This window comes from Ovis canadensis, chromosome 15, assembly GCF_042477335.2.
Source record: "Ovis canadensis isolate MfBH-ARS-UI-01 breed Bighorn chromosome 15, ARS-UI_OviCan_v2, whole genome shotgun sequence".
Taxonomy (NCBI): Eukaryota; Metazoa; Chordata; class Mammalia; order Artiodactyla; family Bovidae; genus Ovis; species Ovis canadensis.
This window is the reverse complement of record NC_091259.1, coordinates 15,074,432-15,093,689: the sequence shown is the minus strand read 5'-3', so window position 1 is coordinate 15,093,689 and position 19,258 is coordinate 15,074,432. Positions and strand designations below refer to the sequence as shown.

Genomic DNA, 19,258 nt, shown 5'->3' with positions numbered 1-19,258 from the left:
CTTCCTAACTATTGACTGGATCTAAAATTTTGCCAGAATGGATTTTCTCTGCCCGTCTATTTAAACTGATTGGAAAGTCAAAGACAAGAACAGACTCATACACTTTACAGCATTTGTTCATGTATCTGACTCTCTTGAGCAGACTGTAGATCATAAGAAACTGTGGAAAATTTGGAAAGAGATGGGAATACCAGACCCCCTTACCTGTCTCCTGAGAAACCTGTATGAAGGTCAAGAAGCCACAGTTAGAACTGGACATGGAACAATGGACCAATTCAAACTTGAGAAAAGAATATGTCAAGGTTGTATATTGTCACCCTGCTTATATAACTTATATGCAGAGTACATCATGTTAAATGCCAGGCTGGATGAAGCACAAGCTGGAATTAAGATTGTCGGGAGAAACATCAATAACTTCAGATATGCAGATGACAGTAACCTAATGGCAGAAAGTGAAGAGGAACTAAAGAGCCTCCTGATGAAGGTGACAGAGGAGAGTGAAAAAGCTGGCTTAAAACTCAATATTCAAAAAACAAAGATCATGGAATCCAGTACCATCACTTCATGGCAAACAGATGAGGAAAAAATGGAAACAGTGACAGACTTTATTTTCTTGGGCTCCAAAATCACCGCAGACAGTGACTGAAGCCATGAAATTAAAAGATGCTTGCTCCTTGGAAGAAAAGTTATGATGAACCTAGTGAAAGTCTCTCAGTCATGACTGACTTTTTGAGACCCCATGGACTATACAGTTCATGGAATTATTCAGGCCAGAATACTTGAGTGGGTAGTCTTTCCCTTCTCCAAGGGATCTTCCCAACCCAGGGATTGGACCCAGGTCTCCCATATTGCAGGCAGATTCTTTACCATATGGAGAACTTAAAAGCTGTTGTATCATAAAGTTAGATTGTAAGTTCAATTCAGTTCAGTTGCTCAATCGTGTCCGACTCTTTGCGACCCCATGAATTGCAGCACACCAGGCTTCCCTGTCCATCACCAACTCCCGGAGTTCACTCAAACTCACGGCCATCGAGTCGGTGATGCCACCCAGCATCTCATCCTCGGTCGTCCCCTTTTCCTCCTGTCCTCAATCCCTCCCAGCATCAGAGTCTTTTCCAATGAGTCAACTCTTTGCATGAGGTGGCCAAAGTACTGTAGTTTCAGCTTTAGTATCATTCCTTCTAAAGAACATCCAGGCCTGATCTCCTTCAGAATGGACTGGTTGGATCTCCTTGCAGTCCAAGGGACTTTCAAGAGACTTCTCCAACACCACAATACAAAAGCATCCATTCGGTGCTCAGCTTTCTTCACAGTCCAATTCTCACATCCATACATGACCACTGGAAAAACCACAGCCTTGACTAGACAGACCTTTTTTGGAAAAGTAATGTCTCTGCTTTTGAATATGCTATCTAGGTTGGTCATAACTTTTCTTCCAAGGAGTAAGCGTCTTTTAATTTCATGTCTGCAATCACCATCTGCAGTGATTTTGGAAACCACTTAGAATAATTCATTAAGCTCGACAATGGTCCATTTCCTCCTTTCCCTTTGGCCTGGACCATTGTCCTGTGCCTCTGTAGGCTATTTTGCATGCAAGAAACACCTGTGTCACCCTACTAAGGTATGATGACAATCACACTGCCTTTCTGCTAACAAAAACTGCTTTTCAACTTGGTCTGTTTCTTAGAAGGTTATTTCTTTTTCAAACAATGCCAGGCATCTTTGAACATTTTGAATGCCAGAGCATAGCAACCATTTAAAAACAAGCACAGTAGTGTCTTCCCTTTTGTCTAAGTCAATGGCAGAGGTGTCTGGACAGCCAGGTGCCTGTTTAGATACATGGCCCCAGGAAGACAGGCAGGATTTGGTGAAGCTTCAGAGAATCTATTTTTCCAGAACGACAGGGTAGAGGGAAATCCCTGACATGGAGAAGGTGATTTTAGGGTAATTAAAGGAAACGTTACCACAATCTAAAATGCAAATAGGCTTAACAAGTGTTCAGAGACATAGGTCATAGGTAAATTCTGAGATAGTAAAAGGAAGTTCAAAATTTTGAAGAATGCTTTGCTAATAAACTGGTACTGATTCTTCTGTCTTTATGATGATTCTTAATCTTGAGTCAAGGAGAGAAGGGAGGTGTTATACTCTCCTTTCCCAATATCAAAAACAGTTAAAATTCTGAGTATATATTGCCAAAATTAGGCTTAGCCCAAGTTTAACTTAAGGTGGCTGAGGTCTCTTTCTACCAAAGTAAAAAGTTATTGATAAAAACTCAGTATATAAAGATTGAACATGAATGGATGAAACTTTAAATCTGGCTTCTCCCCCATTCACTGTGAAGACCTGTAATCTCTCAGGTCTGTTGCTTTTCTTCTATTCCTGAGGTTCCATCTAACTGTTAGATTTCTCTGCTGTGTTCTGGCTGTCACCTCTGCATTGATCCATCTTCAGACCTGATGATACTGGTAATGAGTGCAATTCATTCTGTCTAGAAGAGTCAAAGTGCCAGAGTACAGTTGCCAGAGGAACTCAGTTGCACCTCCTCTGTCCTCTTTTGTTATACGACTCTGGATTAATACAGAAAAGGAGAATTTAGGAGGAGCTTAGAGAAACTATATATTGGAGTTTACAATCTTTGTGATCGTTCTCATCTCTAACTCTCATAAAATAGATTAACTGCCTTCAAACAGAGAAATATGAAGACTTTTCAAGGGCCACAGAACACTGATAGTTTTAAGAGAAAATTTCTAGACCCTCTTTCTAGACCCTCAACTTTCCTGTAACTAATTTTCTTGAGAACAGATCATTTTTCCCTTTACAAAAAATTCTCCACTCTCACTCACCCCTGCAGCAAACAATGGAAATTCCCCTTTAATAATTAATTCAGGTACCACAGACCCTAAGGGGTTTCCTGTATTTCCTTTCCTTAATACACATTTCCAATGAAGATGAAACTAAATGATAGGAATACATCATGCCAGTTCATGTTGGGATGTTCTGAATTTAGAGAATTTTAATGTACTTTGCCTCTTCATTCTTCAACAGCTGTCAAAGAATGCATACTTCTAAAATGAGAGGGCATTAAGAAGATATCAGTAGGCAATCAGTTCAGTTCAGTCGCTCAGTCATGTCCGAATCTTTGTGACCCCATGAATCACAGCACCCCAGGCCTCCCTGTCCATCACCAACTCCTGGAGTTCACTCAGACTCACGTCCATCGAGTCCGTGATGCCATCCAGCCATCTCATCCTCTGTCGTCCCCTTCTCCTTCTGCCCCCAATACCTTCCAGCATCAGAGTCTCTTCCAATGAGTCAACTCTTCGCATGAGGTGGCCAAAGTACTGGAGTTTCAGCTTTAGCATCATTCCTTCCAAAGAAATCCCAGGGCTGATCTCCTTCAGAACGGACTGGTTGGATCTCCTTGCAGTCCAAGGGACTCTCAAGAGTCTTCTCCAACACCACAGTTCAAAAGCATCAATTCTTTGGCGCTCAGCTTTCTTCACAGTCCAATTCTCACATCTATACATGACCACTGGAAAAACCATAGCCTTGACAAGACAGACCTTTGTTGGCAAAGTAATGTCTCTGCTTTTGAATATACTATCTAGGTTGGTCATAACTTTCCTTCCAAGGAGTAAGCGTCTTTTAATTTCATGGCTGCAGTCACCATCTGCAGTGATTTTGGAGCCCCCCAAAATAAAGTCTGACACTGTTTCCCCATCTATTTCCCATGAAGTGATGGGACCAGATGCCATTATCTTAGTTTTCAGAATGTTGAGCTTTAAGCCAACTTTTTCACTCTCCTCTTTCACTTTCATCAAGAGGCTTTTTAGTAGGGAATACTGAATACAAAATTCACTTTTTCATGTTACTTAAATTAAGTGATTATTTCAAATTATTCATTTAAAAAATTTATTGGAATATAGTTAATTTACAATGTTAGTTTCAGGTGTACAGCAAAGGCAATCAATCATACATATACATAAACCTACGTGTTTTAGACTCTTTTCCCATATAGACCATTACAGAGTACTGAGTAGAGTTCCCTGTGCTATACAGTAGGTGCTTATTAGTCATCTATTTTATATATAGTAGAGTTATATACCAATCCCAATTTCCCAATTTGTCCTCTTCACCCTGATAACCATAAGTTTATTTTCTACATCTGTGGCTCTGCTTCTGCTTTGTAAACAAGTTTATTTTACCCTTATTTAAAACCATTCTTAGTACTCATCTTTTAGATGTATCATTATCTTAAAAGAAAGACATCACAAATGTGCAAGGCAGAAAAGTTTAGTCAGGATGAGTCTTTTTACTGTGACTTGGAATGGTTTCCAGGACTCAAAAATTTTCACAGGCTACTGGCTAAAGCACAAGGATAAAACTTTTATGTGAATTGTTCCAGATCAGTGTGGGTAATTCAGTAAGACAGTTATCAAATCATATCAAGAAATATTTATCCCAAATATAGAGTACTATCTTTTAATTCTATTCCATGAAATCATTAATAATTTACACATTCCATTAACAAAAACTAAAACAATATGCTGGCTGACAAATCAAGTTATTTTAACAGGTTGTAAGTATTTCTTTCATTAAATACATAACAAAAGCATGGATATGACTTGTTCCTTTAAAATTCATTTCCAATAGGAAATGTGTCATATATTTAAAATTTATTTTTCAGAATTTGTGTATGTTATTTTGAACAATTATGTTCAATTTACATAGTTTTGATCAAATATACTGCTAATAAATATAATGGTAAGTATATCCAGAATATTTTAAATACCTAGAGCCAGATGATAACAGAAAGTAAAACAAATTCTAAACTTTCTTATAAACACACATGTTACATATGTGTTATGCAATATGTATCATATATTAAAAATACATATTATATATATGTATATATATATATATAAAATAAGTGATCTATAAAGGCCTTTACAATAAAAAGCTACTGCATTAGAAATCACATTTGTGGAGGAAAATGAACTAGAATACAAGTTTAAGGAGAAAAGGAAAGATGTAACTGTTAACAAATATTAAAGAGGAGGTTGCTTATTTTTAAAATAGGTGATGGTATGTATAAAATCATAGCACTTAAAGGCCCCTAGATACATCTGAAGCAGCCATTTAAGATATCTATGTTTCAATTTTAATATTTAGGCCATGCAGAAATTATACCTTTTTAAATTATTTAAACTTTAAATAAATTTAGATGCCAACTTTAAAGTGTACTCATGAGGACAGCATTTTTCAAATGTTTTCCTGGTGAAAAGGAAGCAAAAGAATTTGAAGACCACAAGCAGAGAGGATTGCCTGTTGCCAGTACAATATTTCAGGTCCCTGTGAGGTATCTCAGATCCAGCAGTCTTTGGTCCCTGAGACTCTACGGGGCTTGACTACTAAAAAGAAGACTGGAAAGATACATGTTGGCATGTTGCAGTATCAGTGTTTATTTCTGGAAGGATACATGCTGGCTTGTTGCAGTATCAAAATTAGAAATGATTTTAAAATTTTTCTTCATGTTTACAATACTATTTTTTAACATGATCATGTAAGGTGACCCTTGAACAAAGTAGAGGGAAGGAGAAGCAGTACTCTATTGAGTGAAAACTCCACACATAACTCTCCAGAAGGCCCTTGGCGTCCACTGTTCCACACCCATGGATTCAACCAGCCCAGGCTTGTGTGGTACTGTTGTGCATATTTAGTGAAAATAAGCCACATGTAAGTGAACCCATATACTTCAAACTTGTGTTGTTCAAGGGTCAACTATATTCTTTTAAAATAAGAAAAGAGAAGTTATTCTTGAAGGATAGAGCAGCAGATTTAGCAAAGCTCACCAGAGACACCAAGCCCTTTTGGGTCCCATCCTGTTGTAAGCTGAGGCTGGGCTGCGGGAGCAAGTTTAGCACCATCACACCAGTGTGCACGGTAGCACAATATGCTTTCCCTGAGTTTACACGCGAGAGTCGTGGCGGCGCATTCTCACATGAGGCTGTTCTTGCCTCCATAGGCCAACAGAGTCTGGGAGAATAAATTAATTGTTCTAGAGCGTCCCGTCTGGTGAGAAAGAAAACATTATGCTTTCTCGTGAGAGTCGTGGTGGCACATTCTCACATAAGGCTGTTCTTGCCTCTATAGGCCAACAGAGTCTGGGAGAATAAAATAATTGTTCTAGAGCGTCCCGTCTGGTGAGAAAGAAAACATTATGCTTTCTCGTTTTGTATTTGCCAACAGCTTTTAAAAACAGCCAAGAACTGGCCTTTCTCCTTGTGTAATGCAAGGACTTGGGGAGTCAAATTTCTAATTAGAAAAGTTGTTGAATTGTCAAGTTCTAGGACATACTTTTAAAAACATTTTTAAAACTGCTACCCTTTTTTAACAGTATACTTGAATACTTGAGGATGATTTTTTAAAGATATTAGGAATAACATAATATTAAAGAGATTTGTGTTTTCAGAGAGTTACCTTTTCTTTGCCATTAACCCTTCACGGAGGCAGGGCATTAAGCAAAGCGTGAGCCTGATTAGAGGCTAAAGGTATGGACCTACACAGAGAAAGCAGGGCTGGAGGGAAAGTGCCTGATCCATTTACCTGGCACCTTGGTGGGCAGAAACAGTGTGTGATGAACAAGCAAAGGGATATCCAGATCCCTAATTTATCATAAACCTAAAGCGGCCTTCACATTATGCAATGCATTTAGGGACAATGAAAAATTCGCATTCTGATTAGATATGATTCTTTCTTTCACCTTTGGCCCACCAGCCCACCCATCATTCCACAAGGTCATGTCTTATATTATAGTTATTTCACACAGGCCTTTGCTCTCCTATTAAATTGCAAGTTAATTGAGGGCAGGGTTACTGACTGAACTCTCTTGGTGCTGTGCGATATCTCCACCCTCATTCTTGACTCTCCCCAGTACAATATTTGCTACAACCATGGGCTCAGAAGATGTAAGCAAGTGAATGAATGAATGAAGAATGGTTTAGAGTATTGTGTAAACAAAGATACAATTACAGAAACAGAAATGTTGAAACCTAAGCAGTAAAGTTTCATAAATTAAATATAAATTTTAAGATCATATTAATCAGATTTCCAAGATAGCGTAATTCCCTGCCTCCCTGAGTCCTGGGAGCAAAGTGAGAAGTAGGAAAGAATGGGACATTGTTGGAAGAGATCATCTGCTTGTCCTGCATCCTCAGCTGCCAGGGAGCTAGAGGAAAAGCAGCATCCTCCATGCTGGGGACCATCGGAAGGCTTCAGTCATCAGTGACCTGCCCTCCTCACCTGCAGATAGGACCTGGGGAGAGACACATGCTAGGCTGGGGTTTGCAGTGTTCGGAAAAGCAGCATCCTCCATGCTGGGGACCATCGGAAGGCTTCAGTCATCAGTGACCTATCCTCCTCACCTGCAGATAGGACCTGGGGAGAGACACATGCTAGGCTGGGGGTTGCAGTGTTCCTTCAGTGACAGAGGCACCAAGCAACTGCACAGGAGAGACCCCAAGGTACAGAATAGAGAGACATGCTTTCTCACAGCATAAAGAATAGAGAAAATGAAACCAACATTTATCTTTGTGTAATACTATATTTGATGAATCAGACCTGATTCCAAGCAGTATATAGCTGAGTAAAGAGGAAAAGCCCACCCTAAATAGTAACATACAGCAGAACATGATGAACACTGTAAGAAAGGTCAGATAACCTGTGGAGGAAATTTAAAGGTGTGTGTGTATGAGTGTGTGACCTCGGACTAGCAATCGGAACTTTCACCCTCTCCAAATGAAGCGCAAACCACGCAGACAATGGCAAGGTCTGACAGCGTGTCTCCCCACTTACCTCTTACTTAGAGATTGCTCCAAGTTCCCTTGAGGCAGGAGCAGAGACATAGACATAGAGAAAGACATGCGGACTCAGGGCGGGAGGGGAAGAGTGCGATGAGTGGAGACAGCAGCGCTGACATAGGCGCACTACCTTGTGCATACGTCAGATATAAAACAGGCAGCTAGTGGGATCGCATCAAAGCGCAGCGAGCTCATCTCAGCGCTCTGTGATGATCTGGAGGGGTGCGATCAAGGGGACAGAGGGGGATTCAGAAGGGAGGGGGCATACGCATATATTTGGCCGATTCACTTTGTTGTACAGCAGACACAAATACAACATCGTAAAGCAATTATATTTGACTACGTCTCCCATATCTACCAGCTTTAGTGTTGGCTGTTACCTTGGCCTAAAATATCTTTTCCTTCATTCTCTGCCTTCAAATATGCTACTTATTCTGCTATATGCAGCTGAAATACCATTTTTCTCGTAACTTCTCTGACATCTCATCTGAATTAAATACTGCTTTCTCTGAACTGCTACAGCACACTGCTTATAGCCATATCTAGTAGTTTCATTTCTCTTTATAACAAATGTATACATGCATGCATCTGTCTCTCAAGTCAAACTATGACTTCCTTTATCTTATTCATCTTTCTGACCTCAACAGTAGCTATCACCATGATCTGAACATAGAAACAGAGTTTCACAGGAGACAGACCTGGGTTTTAGGGTCTGCATCCCTGAGTTCTGATCCCAGCTCTGTCATTTCACCAGCTGTGGATCTTGGGCCTTACTTGACCTTTCTATACCTCTATTTCTGCATCTGAAAAGGAACTAAGATCCTCCCAAGGGTGTAATAGGTATCAGACATAATAAATACAAAATGTCTAGTTTATAGTAGATCATCTCCAAATGGTAGTAATAATAAAGAACTTGTTGAATCAAATATATAAAATTGCCTACTATCTATGATACCTAACAGAGTGTGAGTACATAGTGGAAGCTTATAAATTCACCTTGACTCCAGCTTGTTAAAAACCTACCTTGAACTCCTTCTCTATGTTGGCCAGCACTGCCAGCTCATTGCTAAGCTCTAAAGCTGTCATGACTGGGTCTTCGCTAGACAATGACAGGTACGCTGGGCTTGCCAGGCCTTTGTAGGCATTAATTCTAGATCTGGAGTGGCTGAAGGAGTCATGCTTCTGTTTCTGGTTGCATTCACTGCACTTGCAGAAATAGTCATGAGGCCGTTCGATCCGAGCACCCTTCCGCAAGAGGGTGTGCACAATTTCATATTCCTGGCAGTGGGCAGCCAGAATGATGGGGGTCACGTCATGGGAGAACCGTGTCCCGTCTTCATCATACGCATAAAAATCATCTTGCTGGAGTTCAGACTGACTGGGGCTGGTTGCTAACCGCTTGCCTTCAGCAAAAGCTGGGTGACTGAGAATGGCTTCCACAATCCGAACATAACCTTTACTAATAGCTAGAAGCAAGGCATCCCCAACGCGAGAGAGATTTTCTTTCTTGAGAAGAAGTTCTGTAATTTCCAGATGCTCATTAGCCACTGCCAGCTGCAGCGCGTTCTGGCCCATGTAATCCACACAGTTGACGTTGAGTGAGAGGCATTCTTCCAACATCTTCCTTACCACTGGGATGTTGCCATACTCAGCTGCATCTAAAAAGCGTTCCTCCTCAATAGATAGGCTTGTTGAGTGGTCATTAAACATGTACGCTGGTCCTCGGTTAGCTAACCGTCTCCCCTTCTCACGGAGGACTGTCTGCCGCCGGTGGGGCAGTCTATTGTCGGAGCCCCGGCTGTAATAAAATAGAAAGATTGTGAACAAATTACATTAAGAGCATTTTAGTGTGTCAGATGACCTGCCATTCATCTAATGTAGTCCTCAAACGTATTAGATGTTGTCCCATCATCTCTAGACCGACTATAACACAAATGAAGACTCATTTATTTGTTAATGGATTCCAAGAATTTCTCTTTTTAGAAAGTCAAGCACTTTGCAGGTTTTAACATTTTAATTTGGGTGGAGGTTCAAGCAGTTCCCATAATCTCTCTGTGACGTGCACATACAGATTAATATGTGTTTTTCATTTACATGTGGTAGAGATAAAGACCAAAATGTTGCCATTATGACAAATGTGTGAAAATATAAAAAATAAGTAGGAAAATAACAAATCCACTCAAATCAACACATATTTATTGAGTCCCTCCTATGCCAGGGTAAGGCATTATTTAAGGTCTGGAAAAAGCAATGGTGAAAACAAAATAAAGTTTCTGTCCTTATAAATCTTATAGTCCAAAGGGAGAAATGGGCAATTAGTGCATTACCCTATTATTAGCTGTTTAATTGTCATGATAAACCTACCACAGAGGCATCTAGTCTACCTTCCTAGAGAAATGATGTGCTGAAAACGGAAGCGTAGAAGTCAAGTGTGACAGTGTATTTGGGGAGAATGGGACAAGGTCAGGTACAGCTAGGGAGCTTCCTCCAGCACAGGGATTAATTAAATGCCATGGTGAGGGTTTCATTGACAAGGAAAATAAATGGGTTGGACTCTGCTAGGCATTATTCTAAAAATCACTGGAAACCTGAAAAGATGTGATCTGGTGTTAAGTGGGAAGGAAAGAGTGTGAGAGAGTGTGAGAGTGAGACAAGGCCAGGTACAGGTGGGGAGCTTCCTCCAGCAGAGGGATCAATTAAATGCCACAGTGTGGGTTTCATTGACAGGGAAAATAAATGGGTTGGACTCTGCTAGGCATTATTCTAAAAATCACTGGAAACCTGAAAAGCTGTGATCCAGGTGTTAGGTGGGAAGGATCAAAAGGGTGGCCAGCCTTCAATGTTGGCTCTCACTCTGTGATCAGAAAAAGTGATACTCCCTCTGAAGGAAATGCTAAAATGGGGATTTTTTTTTTCTCTAGTGATTCACAACTTCATGTCTTAAGGTCTTTTTGAGCTTGAAGCTGTGTCACTATCACTAACTGGAAACCCAACAAGGATAAGTTCCTGCAGAATATGAAAGAGCCAGGTTATGAGGGAGTATGAAATGAAGAAAAGTGTGACTGATGATTGATGTCACAGATCTTTATAAATGTTCCAAAAGTCATCCTCCTTCAAAGACTCACAAACTTCCCTGTATGAAGAGAATTTAAATAGACCCCAAAACCCCATAAACCATCTTCCCCTTCTATGGCGCCAGGCCTAGAGAAGCTAACTTTCTTTCCAAACTAACCCTTGTCCATCTTGATACCAAAGCTCCAGGCAATGTTGACCACGGCAGTATGACAAAGGAGTTAGCAAAAGTCTGCAGCTCAGAAATAGTTTGTGTCTCTCCAAGGAGCTTGAAGAATGTTCTGCCATATTCACAAAATTTTTCAGGAATTTTTGTTCAACAGTGTAACCATTGACGGCCTCTTAAAACTAACCAAGTTGTTTTACTGAAAAGACAGCTATGTAAATTGTTTAAACTGATGTCGAGGCCATAGCCAAACATACTATGATACTAGTAAATTTTTAAAATTTTTAATTGGAGGATAATTGCTTTATAATATTGCATTTGTTTCTGCCATGCAATACCGTGAACCAGCCAAAAGTATACATATATCCCCTCCCTCTAGAGCCTCCCTCTCACCTCTCCATAATTTTTAAGATTGATCTTCAAATAATGCATATATAGCTTTTATTAAGTACTATAATAAGGGAATTATTTATGCATCTATTTTTCTTTCTATAGCTATTGTTTTGTTTCCAATTCATTTTAACCTGCATCCAAGCCATGCATGTGCATGCTGAAAGACTTGAAAAGCTTGTTACAGAAAATAGCAGGCCCTTATTCGTCATTTTCTCCACATCCTAATATTTAGAGGAAATACATTTCAACTATTTTAGTTGATTATTTTATAATTTAAATCCTCACATCCATATAACTTGGTAATATTGCTATTTCTTAATTTTCCGAATTTGGTATTACCTACAGACTTCCCATTGTGAAAGTTGAGTATATAGGTCACTTTCACAATCTCCCATCCTATGTTCACAACCTTCTCTCTCTCTTTCACATACACACACACACACACATCACATCCTTTTTTGGTGATAGTCATTCTGATGGCTTGAGGTGATATCTCACTGTAGTTTGATTTGCATTTCTCTAATAATTAGTGATGCTGACTATTTTTTTCATGTATTTGTTGACCATCTGTATGTCTTCTTTGGAGAAATGTCTATTAAGATCTTCTGCCCGTTTTTTGATTGGGTTGTTTGTTTTTCTGATTTTGAGCCACATGAGCTATTTGTATATTTTGGAGATTAGTCCTTTGTCAGTTGCTTCATTTGCAAATATTTTCTCCCATTCTGAGGGTTGTCTTTTCATCTTGTTTATGGTTTCCTTTGCTATGCAAAAGCTTTTAAGTCTAATTAGGTCCTATTTGTTTATTTTTGTTTTTATTTTCATTACTCTAGAAGATGGGTAAAAAAAACAAAAACCTTGCTTCAATTTTGGCCAGATACTGCAAAACTCTTAGAAGAAAACATAAACAGAACACTCTTTGATATTTTTGATTCTTGTCTACAGGGTCCTTTGTTTCTGAAACTCCTTCTTTTTGAATGTTGGTAATTCTGGAATATCCTTTATTTTCTTCTTTTTTCTCTCTTATTTTCCAATTATTTATCTCTTTGTATAATACTCTGAAATATTTCTTCAACTTTAATATATCTTTTGGAGATTTTTCCTCTGCTATTACTTTTTAATTTGCAAGGACATCTTTTATTCCTCACATTAAAAAAAATAATATCTTTTTCTGCTTTTGAAAACACAGTATCTTATCTAATTCTGGGGACATCAGTGATAAAGACTCTGACACAGATCAGAACACTTCAGGGAATTTACTCCTATTCCTTTTTTATGCTTGTTTTTATATTTCTATTTTATATTTGTTTTATAATTTATATTAAAGTTTTGCCTCAAGTAACTAGTGATCCTTAGTTGATATTATTTTCAGTTTTTAAAAAATAAATATTACTTCTAATGTCTTTTCAAAGAGAAAGTAATTTTTTCTGTGACTTTTCTGGCTTCTAATAACCTCTTTAGCCTTTCACTTCCTCTCTTGTCTTCTGTATATATTACTTTGCATAGATTCTGTTGTACATAGGAGGAAGCTCAAAAATCAGGGGGAGGGTAGACATCTCCTGAATATGATTAATGCTCTGAGAAAGAAAAACTGTAAAATTAAAGGAGAAAAGAGCTAGGATCAGGGGATTTATAGAAGTGAGATTAAATTGCTAGGAGTACAAAAAATGTTTTTGTGTAACTGAAAAATAAAAAGACACAGAATTGACACAAAATAGTACCAAGTACCAAAAGGCCAAGAACCAAGCCTCTTTCTTGTTCTTTTCCTTCCATAAGATCAGCAGAAATAGTTATTCCAATCTATTTTACAGAATTACTTCTAGGCTCAATTGAAATTATGAATGTGGAAAGCATTTAAATGGAAATGTTCAAGTTCTAATAATATTGTTTGCTTTCCCACTTGACGTCCATGTGATATTTTAGGCTATTCTTGTCATTATCAAGAGTGCTTTAATCTACATAATCTGGGACAAAGTCGTCACCTAAGAGTACTTGAGATTTATTTATTTATTAAATTATTATTTTAATTGGAGGATAACTGCAATATTCTAATGGTTTTTGCCATACATCAAGATGAATCAGCCACAGGTATACTTGTGTCTCCCTCATCCTGAACCCCCTCCCACCTCCCTCCACACTCTATCCCTCTGTGTTGTCCCAGAGCACCAGCTTTGGGTGCCCTGCTTCATGCACTGAATTACACTGAGATAGAATAAGCCTGAGTTGTGACACCTTTCATTCGAAATTTCTAAATTAATGATTTATGACTTTATTAATATGAATAATGGCAAGTTCTACCCTGGCAAGCCACTAAGGATATATCCAATATCCTTCTAAACTATTATGACTTACATACCTATAACTTTCATCCTTTTGAAGAATAGCAAAGATAGTTCCAGAGAAAATGTTTTCTTCAGTTTTAAAACTTCTCCTGTCTCTATCACAAATTTTAATCATATGCAGTGACATAGATTTCAGATATGTTTTTATGAAAAGGCTTGGATCATCATCATTTCCTTAGCACTCTGCCACAGAAAAGCCAGATACAGAATGCTTATAGAGGCATTTAAGATTGTTTTAGGAAGAAAACTCTGACAGGCAGAATGAAGGCAATAGTCCTTGCATGGGTAGTGAGATAAAGGAAAAGTATTTGCATGTTGACAAAATGCATGATTTGCTGTCTCCTTGTCTTCCTCAATGGCTTCCCTGGTGGCTCAGCTGGTAAAGAATCTGCCTAAAATGCGGGAGACCTGGGTTTGATCCCTGAGTTGGGAAGATCCCCTGGAGAAGGGAACAGCTACCCAATCCAGTATTCTGGTCTAGAGAATTCCATGGACTGTCCATGGGGTTGCAAAGAGTTGGACAGACTGAGCGATTTTCACTTTCACTTTGTCTTCCTCAACTGCAGTCTAAAGAAGCAACAAAAGGCCTCTATGTATAGCGTTTTCATCACAAGCGGCGATGCTTAATCCTAAAGTGTCAAACACAAAAGCAACATGTGTAACAGCTTTTTAAATGACAAATATTTGAAGCCTTTCAAGAAAAATACTAGACATTGCTAGATTATAGTACCTCTCTGAGAATGGATTTTATAAGGCTATATTGTAGAACTGTATATTAATCACAAATGTAACCTAGAAAAACTGTCTACTAGAAATAGGAATAATAGCCCAAAGCATTATGTTAACAAAAGAGACATTTTCATTCCACCTTAAGTGCACACTTTAAAAGCAGCTTCTTGTATTTAAGAAAAATACTTATTAAGATTTTTTTTCTTCCTCTCTTTAGCCATATTTAGCATGGTTGGATGTTTAGTAACCTACATTTTTGTGACCATATTTTTATAATTTGCTTTATCACAATACATAAATACCAGTTCTAGGAAATAGTATAAATAGTCACTGCCTCCATACTGCTCAAATATTGATTAGGTCAAGAAAACAACCTTTTTTACATACCTCATTTCTATGATTATTTTTGTTGGCTAAATAGTGCCTGTTGCCCTAGATAGGGAGAGATGGAATAACCCATTTCTATTGAAAATGCCAGCAATGCAAATTAGCTTCTGAGTCAAATGGACAGTGTGTTTGAAGCCAGAACATGTGCAGTAATTTTCTACATCATGTTCAAATATGATACACTTTTATCAAATGGAACTGCTCCTCTACAAACTAAGCTCCATATTAAGTATCTATCTTCACTTTTATTTTTTGCATCAAAAATCCTTGAAATATTTAAATAGAGCACAGTTCTACTAAAGCAGAAGTGCTGAAACCATAAATGGCATGTAACTATTCCAGGCAGCATGGAAGAGCCACAAGAGTAGACTTTTAGACTTCTTATAGGAAAGTGAAAATTAAACAATTCTAGGATGTATATTTTATTATGTACACAATTATCCACAGAAAAAATTAGATGTGGATAATTAGAGGTTAACAACCAACTCAACTAGCAATTTTGCATACTACTTTAGGAGGATAAATGATAAAAGTAATTTTATTCTGATTTTGTAATGAAACTGTTTTTATTCTAGTTAATCTCTAGCCACACACTTTCCTCTGGGGCTTCCTCTGGTCCTTCCTAAGGGGCTGAGGGGGCAATAAACAACTGTAGTGGTTTTCTTTTCTCCCATGAGAACAAGGACTATTTTGCCTTATTCAACACTGGATTCCCAGTGCTTAGCAGAAAGTCACACTGCAGACACTCCAGACATAACATCAAATGCATGAACCCCTCTTGTCACAGGAATAAAAACCAAAGCCTGTTTGCTATTAAGCCAACAGCAAATCATTGGGATATACAACCCTACCGAAAAAAAAAAAAAAAAAGGGAATACAACATGAAGGTTGAATCATAACGTGCCCTGGAGTACATATAATAATTATATTCATTTCAAATAAGTGGGAAGTTCAGTAGGGAATGAAGAAAATTGAAAGGCATATTTTTAAAATTGGCATCCTCGTGACTTGTCCATGATCCAGAAGTGGAGTCTCTTGTCCTTAAAAACTAATATTATCTCACCTCTATTGCTTTCCTTGTCTACCCTTGACACCACGCATAGAGCAGAACTACCTATCCTCACAACATATTATCAAATCCCTTTACCCTCCAGGTACTTTTCAAGATAACAGTTCTTTATTTTGATTCAATTAGCTTCGATTTTCCCCCATGGACTCTTCCTAGTCCATCAAACACTAACTTTCTATGTGATTAGTCACACTATATCACACCACTGCTTCAGTATTCTGTAAAATGATAGAGGCCTGAACTGCTTGTCACTTTTAGGTGGGAGTCAGCAAAAATGTGACTGAAAAATGTCTTGTGCATATAATGTATTTTTGTCTATTTTTACCACCAATTGACATCTCATTTTTATACATTAGAAAGCCAACTATGTGAGAGAATGAAAACATGAGTAAATACTGGAACAGTTATGGAATTTTTTAAAAACAACTAAATCTGAAATGTCATTGTTTCTTTTCAGCCTTTAGCTTGTAGTTTATTTCACGTGTCATGCCATCCTTCTTCGAAATGCTCTTTCAAAGAAAGAATGCCCATGGATTTTTTATTTGTTTTGACAGAGTACTCTTGGAGATATTAAAAGTTTGTGTTTAATACAAGCAAAATATATCCCAATTATCTCACCAAAGAGTTTTAAGCCCTTTGCCTCAATATCAACAGCCATCATAGTCCTGTGTATTACACAAGCATATTTTCCTATTCTAAAATAACTTCTATATAAGATAGAGTCCTGACAGGAAAAGAATACTTAAATTGGGTAATCTGAGGACTTTAACGAAGAGATACTAGGACTATGTGGCAAGAGCTGGGGAAATCTACCATGGTGCCTTGCAGTACTTGGTCTAGGACAAAGGAGGCTTCAGACTGAAGGGGCAAAAGGTGGAAAAGTTAGAAGCAGTTAAATAGGGTAACTCTAAGGCAAGGCCCACTTGACAGTGTTTCTGGGCCTTTAGTTGAGAGTAATAGCCAACCCTCAAGAAAAAATCAGGGGAACTGATATTCTGACCTCACTCTCCCACCCTCTAGTATCTCAGAGGGGCCTTCCCATGGGCTGCACCCAACCCAAAACCTGAGGGTAAGGAGCACACTGAAGCCATCCACACAGGTTTGCACTGATGCCAACCCCTCGGGCATAGGGCAGTGTGCAAAGGTGGAGAATAGGCCATGAGAGCAAACCAACAACACCCAACACATGCCCTGGAGGTGAATTTGACTTTGCCATGATTTTCTTCTTCAGAAATCACTGATGAAAACAGGCATAGAAAATTGTAAGTCTACATTTTTTTTTTTAAGGAGTCATTGATGCATCATTAGTTGTCACCTTTCTGAGCTTACTTTTCCCTTCTATAAACTGTCAGGAGAGACACCCACATTCAATTTCAGGCAGTCCAATATCTTAAAAATTAGCCTTTAACTAAGATTCATCTATCTGCATTTCAGTTAATGTTCCTATGAGCCTTAAGAGGAACAGCTCTGATTGTGAGGGTGAGAAGGAGGGCAATGTGATGTCAATGAAACATTTAGAATTGTTAAGATTGTGTGTTTAGCATGAGTTGAAGCTGCCAACTGCTGGAGCTAACAGTGCTAGACTCTAATAATAAGTGTGAAACATGCTTTCAACATTTCCTTGGAGGCTAGATCCAGTTGCTCACAATGCAGGTTTAAATCTATATGTACCCAGAATGTATAAAGGAGTACAAATATAGAGAAAGATGACTAAAGGATAAAGTGCACAGTTTAATTGATTTAGAAACCAAAATTGTGGACTGTCTTTCTTTGTTGATTCAGCATGATTTTACCATTATCATGCCTCATATCAACCATCATGATCTTAACAGTTCACTCATTCAGCAGATCAAATATTTGCGATTCCAGGTACTATGCTAGATACATGAGGGACACTTCAAGGAAAGACACTCAAGCCATGGCAGAAAGAAGAAAAGTAAACTGAAAATCACACGGTAATGCGTATTAATAAAGAAAAGTTACAACATGCTATATAAATGAAGAGCAAGGAACTGAAGAATTTTCCTTCCTGTTAGAACAAGGATGAAGTTAGCAGAAGGGAGAGAAGAGGAAAAAAGGCACTCCAGGCAAAGACAACCATACTTGGAAAAGTCAGCAGTCCAAAGAAATGGAAAGATGTTCATTATGGCTGGAATGCACTGGAGTTCCCTCTTCCAAGAGGCTTCTTATCCCTGGCTCAGTTTAATTGAAGGTTGAGGACTCAGGATTTAGAAGCTGGAGTCTGGGTTCCATTGCTAATCTTAGTTCAACACCTAGGATGTATGCCTTAGGCAAAAAGGTGAAAATTTAGATAACTCTAAGGCAAAAAGCTAATAATTTAGTTTTAAGAGATTCAAGCTTCAGAACTCAACTGTGAGGTGTCTAGCTCAAGGGGCTTTGTTCTGAGGCATTTGGAGGTTTCATAATTCAAGTGCACAAGTTTGGAAAAACTAAGGACACATATATGGCTGCTGAGAATTAAGTCTTTAGGGATCTAAAGAACTCGAGGCAAGTCTGGGGAGCTCTGCCAGGTACTGGGAAGAACACTGCTTTGAAGAAAGACAGACTTTGTTGGGAATCCTGATTGGGCCATTTATTAGCTGTATCACCTCTCTGAGCACTCAGTGCTATTAAATGGGTAAACTGGGGAGCTGGGGAAATAATGTAACTTTGCAGAGATACTATGAAATTGGTGACTCATGCAATTCAGCTTAAGGTAATTTGATGCCTTAAGCCTTATAGACATTAAATCCTTCTTAACTATTATTGTTCAAAGCTTTCCAGCTTGAAGATGTTCTGTTTAATAAACAAGGTGGAAGCTAAGTAGTCATTAAATGGCTTTCCTCTCCTCAATGTAATCTCTTAAATTTGCGCCATGTGCCCAAAATTACAGATTGGCCTTCCCTTGTTTTTTTCCTTACTACTTTCATTGCCTTAGTTTTGTTTTAATCTTCATCATATTCTGAACTTCATTCTTGCTTGCACTGTTCCTAAATAATGCTCCAGTCTTTTCTCTTCATCCCTTGACTGTGTTTGTCTTACCCTTCTTGTATACATGTGCTCTTAAAGTCCCATTTCATCTTTACTTTACAGTGTCAGGCACAAGCTGTGCCTATAATGTCTGTGAATCTACACATGAATGAATAGGTAATAGAAAGAAACATATATGAAAAGAAAAATGAATGGAGAGCATCCTGTTTTGTCACGTTTCTAGAAGCTTCCAAAGCTATTTTATTCCATGTGT

The 19,258-nt window shown here is 38.4% G+C and overlaps 1 protein-coding gene across 1 annotated transcript in view; it reads right to left on the bottom strand.

Moving 5' to 3' along the window:
• The window catches only part of TRPC6 (transient receptor potential cation channel subfamily C member 6), a 158,426-nt gene that overhangs the window by 52,999 nt on the left and 86,169 nt on the right, over positions 1-19,258 (bottom strand). Inside the window, exon 2 of the mRNA XM_069554814.1 lies at positions 8,883-9,657. Within this exon, the coding sequence (XP_069410915.1) occupies positions 8,883-9,657 (775 nt within the window). The remainder of the gene's footprint in view (positions 1-8,882; positions 9,658-19,258) is intronic.